Genomic DNA, 26,518 nt, shown 5'->3' on the forward strand with positions numbered 1-26,518 from the left:
AGAAATATTTTTTTTAAATGAACAATAACAAGTGCTAGTAAGGATGTGAAGAAATTAGAACCTATTTATATTGCTGGTGGAAATGTAAAATAGTTGGGCTATGGAAAATGATTTGATGGTTTCTCAGTAACCTAAATATAGAATCATATTACACAGCAGTTCCACTCCTAGGTAGATACTCAAAAGAACTGAAAACAGGTGCTTAAACAAATCCTTGTGTTATATAATTATATAATATAAAATGCACGCATGTTCATAGGAGCCCTATGTACTATAGACAAAGGTGGAAACAACCCAAATGACTATCAACTGATGGACAGATACCCATTGTAGTATATATATGCAATAGAATATTATTCAGCTATAACAAAGTATTGATATATGCTACAATGTGGATGGACTGCCAACATTATATCAAGTGAAAAAAACATAGGTCACATATGTATGATTTTATTTATACTGAATATAAAGAATAGATATAGCTATCAAAATTGAAAATGAAAAGGGAAAATCATCTCGATTTGCAGATGACATGATCCTATAAGCAGAAAGCCTCAACAATGCTACACAAAAAAAACCTATTTTAAAGAATAAATGAATTCAATAAAGTTGCAAGATAAAAAAATCAATGTATAAAAATTAGAAGCACTTTTACATTTGAATAATGATCTATCTGAAGAAGAAATTAAGAAAATAATCCCATTTATAATAGCATAAAATACCTAGGAATAAGTCTAATCAAGTAGCTGAAAGATTTGCACACTGAAACTATAAAACTTTAATGAAAGAAATTAAGCCTGATTCAAATAAATGAATAAATATGCATTCACAAATGGGAATAATTAACATTGCTAAAGCAATCATAGTACTGCAAGCAATATATAGATTTAATGCCATCCCTATAAAAATTCCAGTGACTATTTTCATAGAAATAGAAAAAATCTAAAATTAGTATGGAATCATAAAAAAGCATCAAAAGTCCAAAACAATACTAAGTAAAAAAAAAAAGTAATGTTGGAGGCATCATACTTCCTTATTTAAAATTATATTACAAAGCTATTTTAATCAAAACAGTACGGTCCTGGCATAAAAACAAAAGCATAGACCAATGAAATAGAATAGAGAGTTCAGAAATAAGTTAAAACATAGATGGACAACTAATTATTGACAAGGGCATCAAAAGCATACAATGAGAAAAGAATAGTCTCTTTAATGAATGATGCAGGGAAAACTGAATTTCTGTTAGCAACAGGATGAAATTAGAGCTTATCTTAAACAATACACAAAAGCCAATTCAAAATGAATTAAAAAAAAAACTAAATTTAAGATCAGAAGCCATAAAACTTCTAGAAGAGAACATAGAGGAAAAGCTCCTTGACATTGGTCTTGACAACGACTTTTGTCACACCAAATCACACCAAAAGCTCAGACTACAAAGACAAAAATACAGAAATGGAACTGGATCAAACCAAAAAACAATAACAATAACAACAAAATGAAAAGGCCAGCTACATACTGGGAAAAAACTAATTGCACACCACATATCTGATAAGGAGTTAATATGCAAAATGTAAAAAGAACTCTTAAAACTCATTAGCAAAAAACAAATAATCTGATTTAAAAACGGGCAAAGAACATGAAGACATGTATCTTCAAAAAATATATAAATGGCCAAGAGTTATGCAAAAAAGTACACAACATCTCTAATCATCAAGGAAATGCAAAGTCGAATCACTGTGAAGTATCACCTCACACATGTAAGGATGACTACTATAAAAAAGACAAGACATAAATTTTGGTGAGTGTATGGAAAAAAGGGACCCCTAGTACACTGTTGGTGGGAAGGTAGAATGGTACAGCCATTACAGAAAATAGTATGGAAGTTCCTAAAGAGATTAAAAATAGGACTACCACATGATCTAGCAATTCCTCTTTTGGATATAAAGGAGATGAAAGCACCAGCTCATAAAGATATCTTGACACCCATGTTCACTGCAGCGTTATTCATAATAGCCAAGATATGGAAACAATCTGAATGTTCATCAATGAATAAGTGAATAAAGAAAATGTAGGGGGTGTGTCTGTGTCTGTGTGCACATGCACGCTGTATGTGTATAATGTGTGTGTATATGTTTATGTGTGTATGTTTGTGAATATGTACACATATATATTTTTTTAATATTCAGCTTTATAAAAAATGGAGATCCTATCTTTTGCCACAACATGAATGGACCTGGAAAACATTACACTAAAGGAAATAAGGCAGACACAGAAAGAAAAATGTTGCATGACTTCACTTATGTGTGGAATGTATTTTTTTTAAGGAGTTCAAATACACAGGTAGAGAATGAAACAGTGGTTGCCACAGATGGGAGTCAGGAAGAGAAAATGCAGAGATGTAGGTGAGAGGATGAACAAGTCTAGAGTAAAACATGAGAAGTAAAGTTAATAAAATTGTATTATATTAGGGAATTTTGTTAAATAAGTAGATATGTGCTGCTCTTGTTACAAGGATGAGTCACTATGTGAAACATATGAGACTAACAAAGAGAGATGTTAGTCATCTTCACTGTAGTAACCATTGTTCTCCTATACTATCTGTGTCTGTCTATATGTATCCCATAAAATCATATTGTAACCTCAAATAAACAAACTAAAATTTATTTCAAAAGAAAGAAAGCAGATTGGTGGTTGCAAGACTTGGGTTAAGAAGAGAATTTGGAGTAAATTCTTAATGGATATGGGGTTTTATTCTGGAGTAGTGAAGATGCTTTGGAGCTAAATCTTGGTGGTGATTACACATTACGTAAACTAAATGTTACTGAGTTGCTCACTTAAAAATGGTTAATTTTATGATATGTGAATTGCATCTTAATTTTTAAAATTGCTTAGGAAGTCTGGGTAAATTATTAAACTTTAATTAATAAATGTATCAATATTGGTTCACTAATTATAGCAAAGATACCATACTAAATGTGAGATTTTTTTTAAAAAAACGGGATCCAAGATATACGTGAACTCCCTATGCTACCTTCTCAATTGTTCTGTAAGTCTACAATGTTCTAAAAGATAAATTTTATTTTATAAAACCAAATTGGAGGAACATAAAACATAATTATATAATTACAGGAAAATATGTTTTAATAAAGAAAAATAATGTGGCTGGAGCTTTTAGGGCAAGGAAGTAAACCACATCAGATTAATATGAAACCTCAATGTTTTCATTAGACTTGTGGAATCTTGGACTAAAAACCAAGAAACAGTTTAAAATGCAAAGAAGTTTCTGAGCTCTCAACCTGTAAGAAGCAAGAAGTTTAAGATAGGAACTCAGGTCCATTTTCTATAAACATGAAAGTATCTCTGGAGCCAGTAGTTCAGAGAGTAAATCAAAGAGCCAGTGAGAACCACAGACCAGGAAATTATTCACAATGAGCAGAACTGGGTTCTATTTTTTAAAAAAAAAACAAAAAAATAAAAACATTTATTGGTCCTAGATTTGGAGAACTTGACACCAAATGCCAATAAAATGCAGAATTGTATGGATCAGTGAAAGCCCTGTGTCTTTACTTCTCCCCTTTTTGATTAAGGGGTTTATTGTGATTATTCTGCCCCTTTTTCACTGTGTATACTAAGTATGCAGGAGTAGTATTTAACTTGTCACTTTAGTTCATAGATCTACGGGTCAAAAGAAGTTGCACCCAAGAAATTTCATATGTATCAGATCTATTACAGAACATGTGATTATGGATCTTCATGATATCATAATGATATAAAACTGTTTGGGAAAGAGGTTATTGTAGTTTGCATTTGGGGAGCAGTATTCATCATGTGGCAATGGACTGACTGATCGATTGCTTCATAAATTGTCTTCTGGCATCCACATCTTCTCTAGTAATTTCCTGCATTAACAGTGGGACCGACTATGTGCTTTGCTTTGGCCAGCAGGACTTCAGCATACATGACACAAGCAAAGCTTTGTTAAGCCCTTGTCTGTTGAGGTCTGTCCTCTAGAAATGTGCTCTAGCAGTCAACAGCCATGTGAGTGAGACCAATTTAATCATTATTCCTAGTTGTCTTACCAGATGAGTGTATTCACACGATTTGCCCCAGGCAAAAAGCAGCAAAATTGCCCAGCTGAATCCAGGACAAATTGCTGAATGGTAACCATATAAATATGGTTATTTTGCTCAAAGCATTTTCATTAGTATAATAAGGAAAAGTTCTAGATTGCAAAGAATAAATGAGTGATTGGGAGATGTGGAATTAAATATACTAAATATAGGCAATTTTCAGATGCTATGTGAAATGGAGAACAAAAAACAGAGAGATATTTAAAGTCTGTATAGAATTTTTAAATGTTTTTAAAAATAGGAGATACAGGAGTACCTTAAATATGGACAAGAGTTAAGAAAAAAGGGAGTTCTGAAAGACAGAATGCTGAGAGAAGACACAATTGATGGAGCAAGATCCTTGCAAAAGCAGAAGATGCAATGCAGTGAGGAGAATAGCTCTAGGTGGGTAGGGGACCAAAGGAATAATATTTGTGAGATGTTCATAGATGAGATAACAATAGTTTGAGGCATTTCTGTTGTAGCTCTTATTTTCTTTGTAAAGAAAGAAATGAATGAGTTGTGAGGTAGAGAATTTAGAGTTTTGAACAATAAAAGATTGGAGTAGCCACTATAGACTGCTAGAAGAGTTTCAGCTGACAACCATTTCAGAGCACCATAAAATGTACAATTGAGGTTTGGGACTATGGTCACATAATATCTTAAATTTTGTGTCATATTCTCCAGTACCATTCAGCAGACCAGGGGTGGGAGTGGAGATGGCAGACAATCAGAGATATTTGGGGTTGGCATTTTGTCAGACTAGAAGGATGACAGGATAAAAAGTAAAGGACCAAATATTCCAACTGATAAATGTTTAAAGAAATAAATTGAATAGGCAAGAAAGTAAAGAAAAGTAAGAACCACAGAATAGGCAACAGTAGATATATCAGGGTTTGAAGTACCTGTAAGTTTCAAGTAAAATACAATAGAACTAATAGAATGAGAGAACTCAAAGTATGAGAAACTTAGTAAAGAGTCAGGTGTTAAATGTTAGGTTTCAGAGTTAAAAAATAGATATGAGGTGGTATAAACAGAGCCAAGTTTTCTAATGAGAATGACAAAATTTTAATTTTCATGTCTTTCGTCTTAATAGCTGACACACTGTTAAGGACATGATGTCATGGCACAGTGCTGAACAGGATGTGCTTGGAGCTCCAATACACCTGGTCTGGATGCTGGCTCTGCCACTGACATTGGATCTTGGGGGAAATCAATCTCTGAAATCATTTTCCTCATTTGTAACTGGAAATAATGGCAGTTTCTATCTCATAAGGTTTTAATAAGAATTCAATAATATGATGAATATTGGGTTTAATGAGTCTATATTTGGTAAGCATTTTATAAATATTAGCTTTATTATTGTTGATGCTATTAATTTTGTATAATATATTGTTGATATTTTAAAGAATGTTTTTTGAATACTTTCTCTCTGTGCTGTTCTTTTAAATTGTAGTAGTATCCTAATGACTGATATTGATTAAATGAAGAGGAAAATTTTAATTCTGTAGCGTTCACTCCAAATTAAATAAAACTATCTATAGCCAAGGTAGTCTAGGAGAACAAGGTAGAGAAAAAAATAAAACAGAATCTTCTATTTCTATGAGAAGATATCCAGGTGATTGTTTTCAGCATTGTCTGATGTTTCCAGATTCTTTGCAAAAATAAAAGAGGGAAAACTCTCATAGTAACTCCACTCTGAAAAGTTTTTCTTTCAAGATTCAAATCCCAATTAAACTGGAGTGGATAGAAAAGTCTGTGGCAGATGCTTTGCTGCTAACCACGGGCTTCACAGTGTTCTGATGTCATTGGAAATCACTACGGACAGAAAATTGTAAAAGATTGATCTTTCACTCATTTAATGTATTTCACACTCAGGGTAGATGTAACCTTTACCATTACTTAGAGAATTTTATTTAGTGGGACTGACATGGTGGCTCATGCCTATAATCCTAACTTTTTGGGAGGCCGAGGAGGGAGGATTGGTTGAGACCAGTAGACCAGCATAGCCAACATAGTGAGACCTGAGCAGGTGTTTAAGTAAATTTACACTTGGCAAATATCCCTTTCTCTTTTGCTTGTTGCTGGAAGCTTCACTGGCCAGCCTGTCCTTACCATTGCACCAAACTTTTCTAACAATTAGAGTCATAAGATGTGAGATTTGAGTAATTTAGAGAGATAATTAGGCCAGTTGCCTGCTTTGATCCCTAAAATTAAAATCCAAAGGAATTCAGATGATCTGCAACTCAAAATAAGAATTTTGTACAATTCCTGATGGAGATGTATGTATACAGATGTAATAACAGCTTACTGAGATAATTTACATAGCATAGAGTTCACCAATATATACAAATCCATGGTTTCTGAATGTATTTACAGAGTTTTATAACCATTATCATAATCACATATGATCGCAAATTATATGTAATTCGGCTGAAGGCTCCAGCTGGTAATCACCAAGCATTGTTCCTCTGCCTTGCTTTGCCCTCTGCCTAACCCCTGGAAACTGGTGAAAGGGTATAGTCCTGCTGTTCTTCCAGCACCAGATATGTTATCAGATAGGCCTGGGACTGTAGGAGATGAATGAGTACATATATATTCATATGTATGTATATACAGATATATTTACAAACAGAAAAATGTTGACTGCCTCTGAAAGTTACAGTCAGTTGACAACTTTACTGGGTGAAATGTTAAGTGGCAAAAATGTTAAGAAGAAATATCCCTTTCCTGCATTTCCCTCATGCATTCTGGGGGGAAAATGTACCCAAGCACATATTCCAAAACATTTACTATTTTCTGCAGATTGTTATTCATTTTCAACATTTTTTAAAGTTTCTGTATTTTTAATTTTGTGGGTACATAGTATGTGTATATGTTTATGGGAAACGTGATGTTTTGATTCAGGCATGCAATGTGGAATAAGCAGGCACAGAAAAACAAGGATCACATGTTCTCACTTTCTTGTGGGATCTAAAAAGCAAAACAATTGAACTCATGAACATAGAGAGTAGATGGATGATTACCATTTTATATATTTCTTACACACATAACTCACCTTATGTGACATAAGGATTTATGCTTCTGTTAACCAATTCTGAATTATGATCTTTATTCACTTATTTGGAAATAATAGATCCTATTAGCTTTGATTTCAAAAAATCAGAAGCTATCTTTTGAAGAGTTCTTTCCAGTTGTGCCTGCTTAATTTTATTTTTGAGGAAATTTAAGTTCCTATGTGAAAGTAAGGTTGTCTAATACCACCTTAATTTTTGGTAATATTATCACTTTTTGGTAATATTACTACCACTTTTTCCATGTGATAAAGGGAAGATTTTTTTTCTTATTGTGATATGTTAGAAAAAATTTTCATGTTTCAAAAAGATAGGTGGCTACTAGTTCATTCTTAAAATATTAGTTCAAATACTGCATAGATTTGAACTAAATATCTCATAGATGGTCCTCATAATTGCCCCAAACATATTATATTCTATTTACCGGTTCAACACTAGCAAATCTATCAACTGCACAGTCAATAATAAAACAAGTTAGTTTTTAAATATAGAAAACAGAAAATCTAAAAAATAACCTTGAAATTTAACAAAAAGGTTGTCATTAGCATGTATTTTACAATAAATCTCCCTTCAGATAAAACTTGTATTTATTTACTTACAAACACATTATTATCAGTATTACAATTCTTGTCTAGAAGTATACTTATCTGACATTGTTTTTTGTGTGTTTCTTCTCAAAATACCAACTAATATTCTCTGAAATGAGAATTAACGTCTCTCTAAGGATGTAAAACAGAGGCTGAATGGACTTTGGAGTCAGATGGATCTAAGTACAAATTCCAGCTCTGGTGCTCACTACCAGTGTGACGTGTACATATAAGGTATTTGACTTTTCTATACCCTAGAATTCTCATCTGTATAGTAGAATTTCTATAAAGGGCAAAAAATAGATATTTATGAAATGCCTAGAAAATAGGAGACTTTAGATACATAAATCATGCTTACTTTAAAGAAGTGGATATGTGCCTCTGATGTATGTAGAAAAGAAAGGTTCTGTTTCAGCTTTTCATTTACCTTTTTATTTGACAGACAGTTATTGAGTGCCTACTATTTATCTGACACTAACCTAGACCCCAGAAGATAACACTAAACAAGTTAGCCCTGATGCTTCTCCTTTTTTGAGGTTTTTCAATATATTTACAAGATAATAGATCTTTTTTCAGTTTTCTTAAAGATAAGCTGTAAAATATCTTGGCTTATTTTGTAAACTATTTTATCTAAGGCATTATTTTACCTGGCCTATCATTCACAGTGGCTAGCAGTTTATCAACTATTCAGTACACCAAGTGAGACTGGGGAAAGAACATGGGCTTTGAAAACAGACAGACGGTTTTGAATCCCAATTCCGCCTTGTGACCTTGAACAAGTTGCTGAATTATTTTGAATTATTATTTCCCTACCATTCAACTACCATTGAGTGGTTATTGTTATAAAATACTACATAATTTCTTTAGATCTTACAAAACTAACCATGAATGGTTCCATTATGTTTTACTACATCATGTGTAAAACATAATGTCTGACTTATATTAGGTTTTTAATCAATGGTGGCTGTCATAATTATTTATTAAAATACCTGTTTTAGTTATTTATTAAAATATCATTATACCATTTTTAAAATGGTAGCTGCTATAATTATTTATTAAAATACTTGGCTGGGTGCAGTGGCTCACACATGTAATCCCAGCACTTTGGGACGCCAAGGTGGGCGGATCACGAGGTCAGGAGATTGAGACCATCCTGGCCAACATGGTGAAACCCCATCTCTTCTAAAAATACAAAAATTAGCTGGGTGTGGTGTCGAGTGCCTATAGTCCCAGCTACTCAGGAGGCTGAGGTAGGAGAATTGCTTGAACCCAGGAGGTGGAGGTTGCAGTGAGCCTAGATCATGCCACTGCACTCCAGCCTGGGCAACAGAGTGAGACTCTACCTAAAAAAAAAAAAAAAATACAACCTATGAATTTTATCACTTTTAACACCATAGGTAATTCTTAATTAAAACTCCTAAAAAGTGTACAGCATATACAGCATATCATATCAATAAATATTCTCTTCTTCTCTTTATTTCCTTGCCATAGTCTTCAAAGCCCAAGATACCATCAGTCCTGCAACCTATAAAGCAAGTGCTGAAGAAGGGGTAATCTGATTTGGAGAAATATAGAAACAACAAAGGTAACACAATGCTGATATAGAATTATCTAAATAGTGTAGAAATAACAATAACAAATATATACTGAGTGCATATCATATGCTGGCACTTGTCTGAACATAATATCATTATCTCTTCATTCCCATCGAAGGTCACTCTAAGGCCTGCAATCTTGAACTGTACTGTAACAATCTCTCTCAAAAGAGATGACATCCTAGACTGAGAATTGTGAGTGGCCCATCAGAATGTTTGCTGAGCCAGATTCAGTAACAGCAGAGGAGAAAACAAAATAGCACAGGAGTCTGCAAAACTGATCCCCCATTTGAGCAGTCTAATTCTGCATTAGTTGTTCAGAAATAGAAACTTAATAAAAGGTATGAGAAGTGGGTGTTTTTGTCATTCTTAAATCATCCTTTGTAAATAATTGCCTTTCAAGATTGAACTCCCTTCAGAGTAATAAAGGCAAACTTTTAACAGGTTAAAAAGGCACAGAATCATGATATTTCTTTTCAATAGAACTATTAAGCATTTCTTCAAAATAAAATAACTCATTAAAAAGGGCACGCTGTCCTTTTATACACCAACTTAATCATCTAATCAGTTTAGTATCCCAAAAAGTATGTAAATACTACTTAATTTACTAGTCAAGTTGGCTTATGGAAATTGCTACTTAGCATGATTGCCTCTGGATAAAGAACAAACAGGTAGGGAAAAACACCAATTTAATAAAGTCGTTTCACCCTTCTGGAGTGAGACTATCAAAAACATGTCTAGACTAGTAAATTATGCAGCTGAGCAAAGATTCTTAAAAAGTACTCCAATTATCATTTTAAAAGTTCAAAGAGTTTTCTGGGTTAAGTAACCAACCCTTAGAGGGTCTATAAAGTTTACCAAAATGGCAGCATTTTAAATTAGTCTCTTACCCTTTCCAAGTGCTCCTGTATTTTGAACTCCACATCTTGGATGTGTGAAATCATTTTGTTGACACATGGTGCTGGGATGTTTACTACAGCACAGCTGTGACGTCGACATGGGTAGCTAAAGTAAATGCCTTTATTCACCCCTAAACAGAACAAATGGAAGAATTTAATTATTCATTATATACAAAGTAGTAAACCATGATGTTTAGAATAAGCAAAAACTATTCTGCTTTATTAGTGCTAATACTCCTAAAGTTTCCTTAATAGAGAGGTTGATAAATCTGTCAGAAAATTATAGAACAAACCTTCAAAAAAATGTAAAAGCTAAAGTAAAATATCATTTATGATTTAATTCTGTAACAAATAAAAATGAACCTAAGAAGCCAAAATAAAACTTCAAATATCCTTAAAAAACATAGCATCACGAACTAAACATTTAAAAAAATGAAAAAAAAGGCAGAAAAACCAGTTGACCCATGTGTTTCTAAATAAATTCTGAATTCCTCAAAAATTACTATGAAAGATATTTTAAACATTCCCTTCGAAGAGATGCCCTCTTCCAATGTAAATAATACCCAACTACTCATGCATTGAAGTTCTTCCTTAAATCCAGCATGAGTTTCTCTTGCTGGAAAAAAAAAATAAAAGCAGGTCTCCTTCATCCTCATAATAACCTCATTTTCTACCTTCCATTTCTGAAAATTGGAGTCTCACGCAAAAAGTGATTGATGTTCTCACTATAGCATTCACGCTGTACTCATCATAAAATCCACTCAGTCTGATGTGCCTCAGTGATTCTAATCCTGGCATGTCCCAAATTGACTGAAGGTTGCAGAAGCACAGCAAAGTTGTCCATGAAACTCCACCAAAGTGCTTACTTGCAGTCCTTTTGACTGTAAGGACTCTATTGGGCTGGATTATAGTTGCAATCACTGATCTTAAATGGGATACACCAAATATGCTCAGCTTCTCAATGAGAACAGTGTGATGTTCTCATTTCAATTGACCTTGAGGGAACAGAGAACTAATCCTGCTGTTTTGTTTCAATGCCAGCCCACAGAGATGGTAAATATTTTTGGTATCTTCATTTAAACTGCAATCTTTAAATATCTTTTAAATGAAGCCTTATAATATCTTCCTCTGGAAACACAATCTCTTGTGAAAATGGCATGTTTTGTTTATAAATAAAAATGTTCAGTCTGTCCTATAATGTTTGAACCTCTCTCTCTCATATATATGTGTATATATGTAACACTGAGCTTTTTTTTGAGCACTAAAAATATGACATAAAGCTAAGCTAAACCCTCTTGATGCCACACTTTATTTAATCTTCACAACAATCTTATGAAATGGGATTATTATCTTGATTTTATAGATGAGGAGATCAAGGCTTGGATAAATTATATGACTTGTCTAAGTCTACAGAACAGGTACGTAGGACAACTGAGACTGGAACTAAATCTCCCTGGATAAGCAGTATAAGCTGTGAAAACTGTTTTATATTTTAAAAGTATGGCAAAATAAAGAAAAACAGTAAAAAACATACTTCAGGGCATCTCAAATGTTTTGCTTGTTTTTAGGTTTTGAATGTTCCTTCATAATATCAGTGTTGGTATCCTATGTCTTTTAGTTTGCTTTGACCATATTCTGAACATAAACATGTGTGTGATTACATATATATATTACAGATTTATATATATGTATATATACACATACATATGTATATATACACACATATATGCACATAAGTGTATATATGTGTGTATATATACATATATACACTTGTAAAATATATATAATCACACACACGTGTGTTTATATACATATATAAATGTGTGTGTGATTATATACATATATAAATCTGTAATAGTCAAAAGACCAACGAACAAGCCAGAGAAAATTACATATTGATCTCCTATCCAAATGTCTTGATAAGGGCAGATTGCCCCTCCTTTTAGAGAAAAGAAGGTTTTGATACACATTTAACAAGTAAGCAGTCAAAACATTTATTTTGCTTCATTAAGTATGGAGAAAACAAGGATAGTAATAATTCCTTTTATATTTTTCTTGACTGTGCCACTCTCAACTTATTTTGTGAATACTAATTAATATCCATAGCACTCCTATAGTTTAAGTCAAATATGTAAATATGGTAAAGTAATGGGAATGAAATACTACAAAATTAAATTTGCACTAAAATCTATAAAAGACATAACTTCCTAAATAGCACAAGATTTAACCAAAATTCAGTAGTTCATGTTACTTTTTTTATTCCGTTGCAAGTATGGCATAAGTTAAAACTATCAAGTTTTAGGAATTTAACCCAGCTTAGGGTGACAGCATGATACAATCAAAAGATAGCTGAACTGGTTTCTGTATTTTCTTGACTGAACTAATAACTAGCTGCACATCTTTAGCTAAAACTGTTCAGTCTCTAGGACTCGGATTTCGCACTTAATAAATTAATATATTGGTAGGATGTCATATAAGATCTTTTTCACCTAAAATTCCAAATATAAATCAAGGAAGCTCCTCCTTGTGAAGCCTGTGGACAAATGGCCAGTGTGCTACAAGACTATATAAAGTATATAAAGAATTAAGTATGTCAAGAATTAAGCCACAAGACTTTCATCCTCTGGAAACATGTCTCTGACTAAACTTCCTTTCCCAGAATTAATGCATAAAAGACAAGATCCTCCTGGCTCCAAGCCAGAGTTGAGGTTTGCTGAGACTCTGCAACATGAAACTTCTATTTGAGAAAAAATACCAACTACCTTTTTGTGTGGATAAATGAAATAGAAATATTATGTTTATAAACTGTCAACTCTTACTGCTTCACAAATTTGATCCTTATATAACTTACTCACCCAGCTCCAATTATTTAACTTTTATCACAAGAGTCCTTTCTTTTCTTCTGCTTTTTATATGTGCTTCCTTTATGTATGTTACACCAATTATTCCATCATCCCTTTATCTCAACTTGGAATGCTTAGGAAAAATTCTGCTGAACACATATTTCCTTTTCACATTGCTATCCTCTTTAACATCTTGGTTTTCTTTCCAAAATGTAACATAAGTCAGTGCTCTTGAGGTTAAAAATAATTTGTCCTTTATGCAAAGACTCTTTCACAATGAACATAAAACATCTTTAATGTTTTACATAAAACAAAGTTCTCTTTAGCTTTTGTTATATATGATAAAAAAAATACCTTTCACTGACATTACAGTTATTACATTTTAATTGGACCTTACACTGTTGGAGACACTTATCACTAAATATCTAGAATAATACACAAGGACTCTCAGAGTTGGAGGTGGCTAAAAACTGCTTCTACTCTAACCTCATTCAATGTGCAATGCCCCTGTTCTGTGTTCACTGACTGCCATTCTCTTCTCTTCAAAATCTGCAACTTCAATACATATTTTAATTTGCTTTGTATACTCACAGGTCTCCCCACTACCTTGCCTGACCACTTCCTACAGCTATTATCCTACAGCTATCGAATTTTGCTGTGACTAGCAATTTTTTGAAAGAACAGTTTATACTGGCAGCCACAATATCCTCATGCTCTGATCTGTTCTTCAAATTATGATTTCCATACAAATATTAAGATCCATCTTACACGGTTCCTTGCCTGTGAGGAATACTAAGATCTTTCAGACATTCGAGTGCACCTATAGCACTTTTCATTTCTCTTTACTAGAACAGCTCACATTGCATTCTGCTGTTATCACATTTATGTTTTCTCATCTATCTTCCCCATGAAGTTTTACATTCTTTACAGAAAACAACTATAATAAGTGCCTGAGATAATTATTGAATAAGCAAATTTTCTATTATTTTTTAATTTTTTACCTTGCTGTAATCTGATTTTTGTTCTCTTCATGAATACTTCATTCTTAAATCTCACTTAGCAGTATTTCAACTACCACCCATAAAGGAGTAACTGATATGAAATTAGCTCTCCAGTTATAAGCAACTCTAAATCTGGATTTTAAAATATGAGATGACTGATTTTGGACATTGAAAAAATGAGTAGTTTAAGGTTTTTATTCCTGACAAAAGGGAAATTGATAAGGCGACAATTTCCCAACTGCAATAAAGAGCTCTAGGAGCAAAATAGAGCACAGTAATCCTGTTGAGTTGCAAAGCAAATATGAGTTTCATGGACAGTGGACGCATCTGGAAGAAGGCAGGAACTGAAGAAGACAGAGCAGTACAGAGAAGAGCCTCAGGTACCCCCATGGGAGGGCCCTCTGACACATGACATAAAATCCCTGACCAATAACTTCTATCCAGAATGTGCAGAGAAAATTCACAACTTAGTAATCAGAATATAGGCATAAGACTTGGACTCTTCACAAAACACAATATACAAATGACTAATACAATGTTAAAAGAAGCTCAACATCATGAGTCATCAAGAAAATGTAAATTTACTGACAGTTCAATACAACTTCACACAAACACTATAATGCCTAAAATTACAAAGATTGGCAATGCCCGGTATCAGGGAGGATACAGAACGACCAGCATTTATACATTGCTAGTGGAAACCTAAAATGGTTTCAACACTTTGGAAAACAATTTGGCAATTTCTTATAAAAGTTAAACTTACCATATGACTCAGCATTCTACTTCTTTATATTTCCTCATGACAAATAAAAATACATCCACAAAAAAAATTGTAGGTGAATGTTCAAAACAGCTTTCTTGATAATAGTAAAAACTTGGGGCCAGGCGTGGTGGCTCAAGCCTGTAATCCCAGCACTTTGAGAGCCTGAGATGGGTGGATCACCTGAGACCAGCCAGACTAACATGGAGAAATCCCATCTCTACAAAAATACAAAAATTAGCTAGGCAAGGTGGTGGGCATTGTAATCTTAGCTACTTGGGAGGCTGAGGCAGGAGAATCACTTGAATCCGGGAGGCAGAGACTGCAATGAGCCAAGATGGCTCCATTGCACTCCAGTCTGGGTGACAGAGCTAGATTCCATCTCAAAAAAAAAAATAGGAAAACCCCAAATTTCCATTAAAGGCTAAATAAATTGTGAAATATTATAAAAGGGAGTAGTATTGATCAATAAAAATGAACAAACTACTGATATATGCAACGGCATGGATGCATTTACAGACATTTTCCTGAGTCTAAAAAAGTTAGGCACAAAGGAGTACAAGTGGCATAATTTCACTTATTTGAAATTTTAAAATGGTAAAACTAAAATCATACTGGAGTTGTGGGAGTTGGTTAAAGTAATAACGTCTATAGAGGGGGCATGAATGAACTTTCTGGAAAGGCGGGGATTTCTATACAGTGCTTGAGGTGGTAGTTAATTGTACACTGTAAATGAGTGGATTTTACCGCATTTAAATTGTACCTCCATACATCTGTTTTATAAAAAAAGACCTATAAGCACATCCTAGTGACAGAACTGAATAACCATGTATCATTCTCCTATTTGTTAACCTTTTATACTACACAACATCGTAGGCAGCCCTTCCTTGAAATGTTCTTTTAATAACTTCCTCTAGCTGCTTCTTCACCTGTTTTTTCTCATATTCCTTAAACATGACTATTCAATAATAAATAATTTTTTCCTCTACACTTTCTTCTTTAATCATCTCCTTTAAGTGTTTAACTCTCAACTAAACAGCTTTAGACTTAACTTTGCCCTGAGCTTTTTGCCAAATGTACAAATTCCCCAAACCTGTCCTTCCTAGACTCCCATCCTAGCACTGAGAGTAGGGAAGGGAAGTCTTGGACCTGCAGCATTCTATGCAGAATGGGAGAAGGTTGATAGATAAAACTAAAATGTACCAATTGAGAAGTTGATATACCACAAACAAGGAAATACATTCACATCAGTAAACTAAAATGCCAAAGCAGAAAGGCTACAGAAGAAAAGGAACACATTTCTATGATCAGACATAGAGCTAGAAGGGATAAAGTAGGGATCCAGGGGAGCTCCAAGACAGAAGCAGTGAAAATGATGCCTGGTAGAGGATCCTCAGAAATGATTTGAAAAGTAAAAAACTGTTACTAGTGGAAGGTACCCAAGTTACTGGTGGCGAATCTGTACAGGTCTGCAGCAACTTCAATTCTTGCCTCCTCAGACAAAAGAATTTGACTGAGAATCATAAGGCAGAAGGACAGACCAAATGCAAGTTTCAGAACAGGAGTGAATGTTTTATTAAAAAGCTTGACAACAGTAAGGAAAGGGAGGAAAGAAAAGAAGAAAGGTACAACTTGGATAAGGGCCAAGCAGGTGACTTGAGAAACCAAGTGCACAGCTTGACTTCTTGACTTGGGGTTTTATACATTGGCATATTTCCGAGATATTTCATTACTTCTCCACACTCCTGAAATTTTATTGGGAAGCTGTTGGTGCGTTTAAGGTGTTTTCTATTAGGAGACATCCTTTCTCTGGCACCAGCTGTGACCAATTATTACTTTAGATGAACAGTTAACAAACACTTGATCATCACTTGATGGTCACTCAACACATCTTGAGTGTTGGGGGAGGGGCAGGAGGGGGCAAGAGCCCTCTTTTGCCCTGCTCATACCTGAGTGGTTACCTACTGCGATTTTTTTCTCTTTTTTAATTTCAACTTTTATTTTAGATTCAGGGAGTGCAAGCTAAGGTTTGTTACATGGGTATATTGTGTGATGCTGAGGTTTGGGATATGATTGCTCTTGTCACCCAGGTATTGAGCACAGTACCTAATGGTTAGTTTTTTAACCTTTGGCCCCCTCCTTCTGTCCTCCCTATAATAATCTCCATCTTTATGTCCAGGAGTACCCATTGTTTAGCTCCCACTTATAAGTAAGAACATGAAATATCTGGTTTTCTGTTTCTGTGCTAATCCACTTAGGATAATGGCTTCTAGTTGCATCCATGTTGCTGCAAAGAAGTTGATTTCATTCTTTTTTATGGCAGTCTAGTATTTCTTGGCATATATGAACCAAATTTTCTTTATACAGTCCACCATTGGTGGATATCTAGATTGAATCTACATCTTTGCTGTTGTGAATAATGCTGTGACGAACATGAGTACATTACTTTTTGGTAGAATGATTTATTTTCTTTTGGTGGATATATATCCACTAATGGGATTGCTGGGTTGAATGCTAGTTCAGCTCTTAGTTAATTGACAAATCTCCAAACTGCTTTCCACAGTGATTGAAAGAATTTACATTCCCACCAACAGTGTATAGCGACTTCCTTTTCTCTGCAGTCGCCAGCATCTGTTGTTTTGGGCTTTTTAGTAATATTCATTCTGACTGGTATGAGATGCTATCTCATTGTGGTCTTCATTTGTATTTCTCTAATGATTAGTGATTTTGAACATTTTTTCATATGCTTGTTGGCCATGTGTACGTTTTCTTTTGAAAAGTGTTCATGTCTTTTGCCAACTTTTTAATGGGCTTGTTTTATGCTTGCAAATATTTTTAAGTTCCTTATAGACTATGGATATTAGGCTTTGGTCAGATGCATAGTTTGTGAATATTTTCTCCCATTCTTTAGGCTGTTAACTTTGTTGATAGCTTCTTTTGCTGTGCAAAAAAACTTTTAGTTTAATTAAATTCCACTCAGTTTTGTTGCATTGTAATTGCTTTTCAGGACTTAGTCATAAATTCTCTCCCAAGACTGATATCCAGAATGGTATTTTCTAGGTTCCCTTTTAGGATTCTTATAGTTTGAGGTCTTACATTTAAATCATCAGTCTATCTTAATTTTTGTATATGGTGAGAGGGAGGGGTCCATTTTCAGTCTTCTGTTTATGGCTAGCCAGCTATCCCAGCACCGTTTATTTAATAGGGAATCTTTTCCCCATTGCTTATTTTTGTTGACTTTGGCAAAGATGAGATGGATGCCAGTGTGAGGTTTTACTTCTAGGTTCTCTATTCTGTTGCATTGATCTACATAACCATTTTTGTACCAGGACCATGCTCTTTTAGTTACTGTAGCCATGTAGCATAAAGGCAGATAAAATGACGCCTCCAGCTTTGTTCTTTTTGGTTAGAATTGCTTAGACCATCTCAGTTCTTCTTTGGTTCTATATAAATTTTAAAATAGTTTTTTCTATTCTGTAAAAGATGATATTGGTAGCTTTATAGAAATAACAATGTAGATTGCTTTGAGCCATATGGCCATTTAATAAACATTGATTCTTCCAGTCCATAAGCATGGAATATTTTTCCATTTGTTTGTGTCATCTATGATTTCTTTCAGCAGTGTATTGTAGTTCTCCTTGTAGAGCTCTTTCAACTGCTGGTTAGAGGAATTCATAGATATTTTATTATTTTGTGGCTATTGGAAATGGAAGTGCATTCTTAATTTGGCTCTCAGTATGAACATTCTTGGTATATAGAATTGATACTGATTTTTGTACATTAATTTTTCCCTGTGAAATGTTACTGCTTCAGTTCTAGGAGCATTTTGGTAGAGTCTTTAGGGTTTTCTAGGTATAGAATCATATTGTTAGCAAAGGGACAATGACTTGTTTTTGACATCTTCCTGTCGGGATTTATTTCTTTCTCTCACCTGATTGCTCTGGCAAGGACTCCCAATACTATGTTGAACAGGAGTAGTCAAAATAGGTATGCTTCTCTTGTTCCAGTTCTAAAGGGGAATGCTTCCAGTTTTTGCTAATTCAGTATGATGCTGGATGTGGGTCTGTCATAGATGGCTCTTACTATTTTGAGGTATGTTCATTTGATGCCTAGTTTCTTAAGCATTTTTATGAAGGGATGTTGGATTTTATCAAAAGCTTTTTCCATATCTATTGAGATGATCATAATATTTTTGCTTTTAATTCAATTTATGTGGTTACTTTATTGATTTGCATATGTTGAACTGAACTTGCATCCTAGGAATAAAGCCTTACTTGATCATGGTAAATTAATTTTTTGATGCTTCTGGAATCAATTTGCTAGTATTTTGTTGAGGATTTTAGTATTTATGTTCATGAAGGATATTGGCCTGTCATTTTCTTTTTTCATTGTGTCTGCAAGGTTTTGGTATCAGGTGATGCTGGCTTTGTAGAAGAAGTCTTTCCACTTTGATATTTTGTAACAGTTTCAGTAGGAATGGTGCCAGCTCTTCTTTGTATGGCTGGTAGAATTTAGCTGTGAATCAACTTGGTCTGGGACTTTTGGTGATTGGCAGGCTTATTATTACTGATTTAATTTTAGAACTCAATATTGATCTGTTCAGAGTTTCAACTTATTCCTGATTCAATCTTGTGAGACAATATGTTTATTTCCTCTAGATTTTTTCGTTTGTGTGACTAGAAGTGTTCACAATAGTCTCTGGGGATCTTTTGCATTTCTGTAATTTCACGTTGTTATTCTTGACTGTGCTTATTTGTATCTTCTCTCTTGTTTTGTCAATTTAGCTAGTGGTCTATCAATCAATCTTGTTTATCATTTCAAAAAAACCAACTTATGGTTTCATTGATTCTTTACGTAAATTTTTGGATTTCAATTTCATTCAGTTCTGCTTGATTTTAGTTACTTCTTTTCCTCTGCTAATTTTGGAGTTAGTTTGTTCTCATTTTTCCAGTTCCTGTAGGTGTAATGTTAGATTGCCAATTTGAAATATAACTTTTGTTATTTTGCACTACAAACTTTCCTCTTGATCGCTGCTTTTGCTTCATCCCAGAGATGTGGGTATGTTGTGTATCTGTTTTCATTTATTTTCAAATAACATTTTTATTTCTGCCTTAATTTGATTGTTTACCCCAAACTCATTCAGGTGCAATTTGTTTAATTTTCATGTAATTTTGTGGTTTTCAGAGATCTTAGTATTGATTTATATATACATTTTTAATTACTTTTAATTTTTTGAGACAGAGTCTTGTATCGCTTTGTTCCCAGGCTGGAGTACTGTGGCATGATCACAACTTACAGTGGCCTTGACCTCCAGGACTCAAGTGATTCTCCCACCTCAGCCTCCCAAGTAGCTGGGAATACATGCATGTGACACTATGCCCAGCTAATTTTTTTGTATCTTTTGTTGAGATAGGGTTTCACCATGTTGCCCAGGCTGGTTTCAAACTCCTGGACTCAAGCAGTCCACCCAGACTGTACTCCTATTTTTATTCTGTGACCTGAAAATATGGTTGGTATAATTTTGATTTTTAAAAATTTATCAAGACTTGCTTAATGGCTGAGCATGTGTTCAATCTTGGAGTATGTTTCATGAGCAGATAATAAGTATGTATACTCTGTGGTTGACAGGTGGAGTATTTTGCAGATGCCTATTCATTCTAATTTGTCAAGTATCAAATTTGAGTCCAGAATTCGTTTTTTTTTTCTGCCTTAACAATCTGTGTAATGCTGTGAGTAGGGTATTGTAATCCCTCACTATTATTGTGTGGCTAATTTTTTTCACAGTTCTAGAATATTTTTATAAATTTGGGTGCTCCAATTTTGGGTGTGTATATATTTAGGATCCTTAAGCCTTCTTGTTGAACTGAACCCTTTAACATTATATAATGTCCTTTGTCCTTTTATATTGTTGGTGATTTAAAGCCTGTTTTACCTGATATAAGAATAGTGACCTCTGCTCCTTTTTGTGTTCCATTGACTATGAGTTCCAACTATTGACTTTGAACCTAGAGGTGTCATTAGATGTGAGTTGGGTCTCAAACACAGCACATTAATGAATCTTGTTTTTTTTTTTAACTGAACTTGCCACTCTGTGCCTTTTAACTGGGGCATTTAGACCATTTACATTCAAGATTAATATTAGTATGTGAGGTTTTGGTCCCATCTTGTAGTTATTAACAGGCTGCTTTGTAGTTTCTATTGTGTGGTTGCTTTATAGGGTCTTAGGGCTATTCCATGTGCTTTTGTGGTAGCAGGTATTATTTTTTGGTATCTGTGTTTATAACTCTTGTAAGGATCTCTTGAAAGGTTGGTACAGTGGTAGTGAATTCCTTTAGTGCTTGGTTTTCTAGAGAAGATTTTATTTCTCCTTTGCTTATAATGCTTAATTTGACAGTTGAAATTCTTGATTACCATTTCTTTTTTTAAGGATAATAAAAATAGGTCTGCAATCTCTCATGGCTTGTAAGGTTTCTGCTGAGAAGATCACTGTTAACTTACTAGGGTTCCCTTTGTATGTGATCTGAACTTTTTCATTAGCTGCCATTAAGATTTTTTTTCTTTAGTGTTAACTGTGGACACTCTGGTTACCATATGCCTTGTTGATGTTCATTTTGTAGAGTGTCTTTTAGGTGTTCTCTGGATATTCTGTATTCAGATGTTTATTCGCTAGCAAGGTTAGAGAAATTCTCTTGAATTATTCCCTTAAATATGTTTTCCAGGTTGTTTTCTTTTTCTTCTTCTCTCTCAGAATACAAATTATTTGTAGATTTCATTGCTTTTCATAACCTCCTATTTCTAGAAGGCTTTGTTCACTTAAAAATAATTATTTTTGTCTGACTTGGTTATTTCAAAAGACCAGTCTTCAAGCTCTGAATGATTTTCTTCTGCTTGGTCCTGACTACTGATAAAGCTTTCAATTGTTTGTTTAAATTCTTTGAGTTTTTAAGTTCCCAAAGCTCTGACTGATTTCTTTTTAAGATGTTTATCACTTCTTTCATTTCTTGAATTGCTTGATAGGTTTATTGGTTTTCAACCTCATTTGGATTTTGTTGAGCTTTCTTGCAATCTATGTTTTGAATTTTTTATCTGTTATTTCCTAGTTTCAATTTTTGTTAGAGACCATTACTGAAGAGCCACTGTGATCCTTTGTTGGTGTCTCTACATTCTGATTTTTCATAGTTCCTGAATTCTTGCATTAATTTCTTCTCATTTGGACATGCTGGCAACTCTAAATTTTGTAAATATTTTCATGCAGGTAGAATTTTTTTTCTTTCTTTGTCTATATTTTTTTCTTTCCATTTCTCTACTAACCTCCCTAGGAGTGTGATTGCAGAGAATGGTGGGTAGGGTCTTTTGGTTTTGCTTCTACAGTGCTATTCACTTCTGTCGGCAGGTTTTCTTTTAGGCTGTCCAATTCAACCTACAAGCCAATAGACGGCATTTATGGGTAACAGCCAGCTATGGTATATACTTGATTCTTGTTTACTGGGAGAAGCTTTTTTTCGCTTTATGCAATAGGAAAATTCCTGGAGTATACAGTCTGAGTTCCCTCCCCAGCCCCATAGGGCTAGGGACAAGATAGGCAGGAAACGCTAGGAAGGTCCACCTATAGGTTCCCCAGTGGCCGGAATGTACAACAGAATTGAGAGAGAATCCAGTAGGCAGCCTCTAGGTACCCAGATGTGTGCCCAGACTGGGAGCAGGAAACCTCCTCATCCCTAAGTTCTCTGCATGGTGATGGAGGGTGGCTTAAACTCCAACTCTAGGTGAGTGGCTGTTCCAGATGTCTGAAGATCTGCCTTTACATGGAGCAAAGTGGACCCTCAAACAACAAGATTTCTGCACAAGAAAGGTAGGCTGCTGTTCCAGGTGAGTGGGTGCTCCAAATGCCTGGAGATCTGCCTATGTGTGGAGTAGTGATAGCCCACTCCACCATGATCTATGCATAGGAAAGGTGGTACAACTTGGGCTGCTAATCCAGGTGAGGGAGTATTCTGAATGCCTGGAGATGTGGCTGGGTGTGGAGCAAAGAGGGCCCTACTATACCACAATCTATATCTATGAAGAGAAGGGCAGCTTAGGCTGCTAGTACAGGCAAGTGGGTACTCTGAATGACTAGATTTCTGTCTGGGGTGGAGTGTAGAGGGCGCTGCTGCACCACAGTCTCAGGAGAGCAGGATAGGGCACCCAGCATAGATAGATGCAACCCATTCCAGTTTGCCAAGCTGACCCTGATTTCAATTCTCATCATCCAGGAGGAGCTGTGGTAGCTCTGCTCCTGCCCCTGGCCTGTGATGAGGGAAAACACAATTCCAGCACCTACTAATAAAGCACTTTCCACATTTCTGGCTGTAGAGGCACCTATCCTGCTCCAGAGTAAGCAAAGCAGTACTCTAATTTCTAGCCTAAGACTAAAGTGCCTATGCAGCTGTATTGCTGGGTCACCAAACAGCTAAGTTTGCATACACCCAAATTAAAAATGGCCTCCTGCTCTCAGCACTGGGTTTAAGAAAGTGCCTGCAGCTTTTCCCAGTGTCTTTCCCTCACAGTGTCTCTATGCCTTTCCCCAAGTTGCCTGCATGGCTTGAAGGAAACGAAGTGTGCTCCTTCAGCTTGGGTTGCTCAGATTCCTAGTAGAAAGGTAAATCAGAGGGAGCCTTTCTGCCTCTCCGGTATACTGGAGTTTCACTCACTTTTATCAGCCGGATGCTGTCATAGGGGCTGTTAGCCTACATTCTCCTCCCTGGGAATTGGAATGTCCTTCACAATTCTGGTGGATTCTCATTTTCCTTCTTGAATTAACAATCACAGAGTTGATCTTTATGCACTATCTTGCTATTTCCAAGTGGCCAAGGCATGCTAAGAGCCTCTAATCTGTCATCTTGAGGAAAAATCAACATAAGTTCCTATATTAATATACAGAGAATATTCAGTCCCTGTAAGTACTAGTCAGTCACGAAATCTTAACACTTATTTTGTAATATGTCTCTAATCCTTTCATATTCATTGATCCTAGTTAGATCAGGTCCTTTTTACAATAAGCCTGAACAAAAATAAGAAGAAAATCAGTTTCTAAATGCCTGGAGAACTGGCTGGGTGTGGAGCAGAGAGGGCCTCACTCCACCACAATAGCCAAATAATTCCTGTAGCCAAATAATTCTGTGTTGCATGCTCAGACCTTGTTAGCAAATTATTTAGTCAGTAAACTCCCTAACCAGAGTAGGCTCTGGTTATGTAACCAGAGACTGAGAAATGAAGTTAATACTCTTGAGCCTAAAATTCAAAATCCTTCTTGACTGCATGTCAATCATTTCTACCTTTCTCTGAACCATCTTCACATTTCTGTATTCTCCCTATTCTATAGACGAATACATCTAAATTTTGTTTGATTTTCTAACTGTTGACACATTCTATTCTGCTTTCCTAAATTTTCTCCTCACCTTTTTTTCATATACAAATGCATTCTTTAAACTTATTTCAAATCTTTCCTGATCCATTAACATTTGTCTTAATGCTTGGAGACCATGCAAATTGGTCTTACTCAAAATACTGAAGATATCTGTCATCCGTGGTATTCACTTGGCATATACTTCCTTGTGTTATCTCTGCTGATACACTATATAACTATTGTTTTATGTTGTATTGTAGAAATTGTTGTATATATTTTATTTATTTTTCTTTTAATTTAAGATTATCCTTTATATATTTTTTTAGTCTACAAGATTTTATACTTCTTATGAGACTTATTTCTTAAATATCTTTGTACCATAATACCACATAGATTTCCAGTATCTTGAATTAATTTCTTTCATAAGTCATTTATTTGCTGTCTTATAAATCTGTTCAAAATTCACTATGGGCAATAAACTCTAAGTCAAGATCTTAAAATTGTATTCAAGGTTTCTATTAGACATACACATATGAAAGAATCATAATGGTAATTTATTTCCATTTAAAACTGAAAATTCACAGGGTATTAACTTCTCAAAATCAAGATTAAAAATTTTTGATAAATATAGTTTTTAACCAAAATGACCTAAAAAGAAATGAGTAGGAACCCCAATAGACGTATGTATACATTTCCTCAACTCTTTCTACCACTTTCTATATTGAGCATCAGAAACACTTTTAGAGATAATGTTTATAGATTCTCATTGTACAAGTCTTTAATTCTGTACTAAAAAATACATATCCAATTGACAGGAGCCAAGATAGCCAAATAGAAACAGCTCTGGTTTATAAACAAATACATCTATACTTCCTAAATTTTGTGTTATTTTCTCACTGTTGACATATTCTATTCTACTTTCCTAAATTTTCTCCTCACCTTTTTTTTTTCATATACAAATTCTTTAAGACTCAGTTCAAATCTCTCCTGATCCATTAACATTTTTCTTAATGCTTGAAGAACATGCAAATTGATCTTACTCAAAATACTGAAGATACCTGTCATCCGTGATATTCATTTGGCATATACTTCCTTGTGTCATCTCTGCTGATACACTGTGTAACTATTCTTTTATCCTCCCAGCAAGATGAACATGGAAGGCAGGTGATTCCTCCATTTCCAAGTGAGGTACCCAGTTTATCTCAATGTGACTGACTAGACAGTGGGTGCAACACACAGAGAGTGAGCAGAGGCAGGGTGGAGCGTTGTTTCACCTGAGAACTGCATGGAGTGAGGGGACCTCCCCACCACCAGCCAAGGGAAGTGATGAGGAAATGTGCTACCCAGCGCAGCTACTATGCTTTTCCCATGGATTTTTGCAACCTGCAGATGAGGAGATTCCTTCATGAGCTTACACCACCAGGGCCCTGGGTCTCAAGCACAAAACTGGGTGGCTGTTTGGGCAGACACTGAGCTGCAAGAGTTTTCATATACTCCAGCAAGACCTGGAACTCCATTGAGACAGGAGAACCATCCACTCCCATGAAAAGGGGGCTGAAGCCAGGGAGCCAAGTGGTCTTGCTCACTGAGTCCCACTCCCACAGAACACAGCAAGCTGAGAACCACTGACTTGAAATTCCCACTGTCAGCTCAGGAGACTGATGTTGACCTGGGATGACTGAGTTACCACCGGGGAGGGAAGACTGTCATTACTGTGGCTTTAGTAGGATATTTTCCCCTGACAGTGATAAAGAGGCTAGGACATTTGGACTGGGTGAAATTCCCCACAGTGCAGCAAAGCAGCTGTGGCCAGACTGCTTCTTCAGATCCCTCCCTCACTGGGCAGGGCCTCCTTGCAGCAAGTCCAGCAGCTCCAGTCAGGGACTTACAGACAGAACTCTCGTCTCCCTGAGAAAGAGCACCATGGGGGAGGGGTGACCATGGTCTCAGGTTCAGTTGACTTAATCTTTCCTGCCTGGCAGTTCTAGAGAACAGCTGATCCTAACAACGGGGATTCCCCCAACACAACACACCAGCTCTGCAAAGGGACAGATGGCCTTGTCAAATGGGTCTCTGACCCCCATACCTCCTGACTGGGTGAGACCTCCCAACAAAGGTTGCCAGACACCTCATATAGGATAGTTCAGGTCAGGGCATCAGGTCGGTGCCCCTCTGGGATGAAGCTTCCAGAGGAAAGAGCAGGCAGCAATCTTTGCTATTCTGCAGCGTCCACTGGTGATATGGAGGCAAACAGAGTCTGAA

General features: G+C 35.4%; 1 protein-coding gene across 13 annotated transcripts in view; it reads right to left on the reverse strand.

Moving 5' to 3' along the window:
* Positions 1-26,518, reverse strand: part of CCDC178 (coiled-coil domain containing 178) — a 482,007-nt gene that overhangs the window by 398,870 nt on the left and 56,619 nt on the right. For all 13 annotated transcript variants that reach the window (XM_078347961.1, XM_078347960.1, XM_054244101.2 and 10 more), the window contains one exon: positions 10,256-10,395. In XM_078347961.1, the coding sequence (XP_078204087.1) occupies positions 10,256-10,290 (35 nt within the window). In that variant the 5' untranslated portion in view covers positions 10,291-10,395. The remainder of the gene's footprint in view (positions 1-10,255; positions 10,396-26,518) is intronic.

Source organism: Callithrix jacchus, chromosome 13 (genome assembly GCF_049354715.1).
Source record: "Callithrix jacchus isolate 240 chromosome 13, calJac240_pri, whole genome shotgun sequence".
In the NCBI taxonomy this organism is placed as follows: Eukaryota; Metazoa; Chordata; class Mammalia; order Primates; family Cebidae; genus Callithrix; species Callithrix jacchus.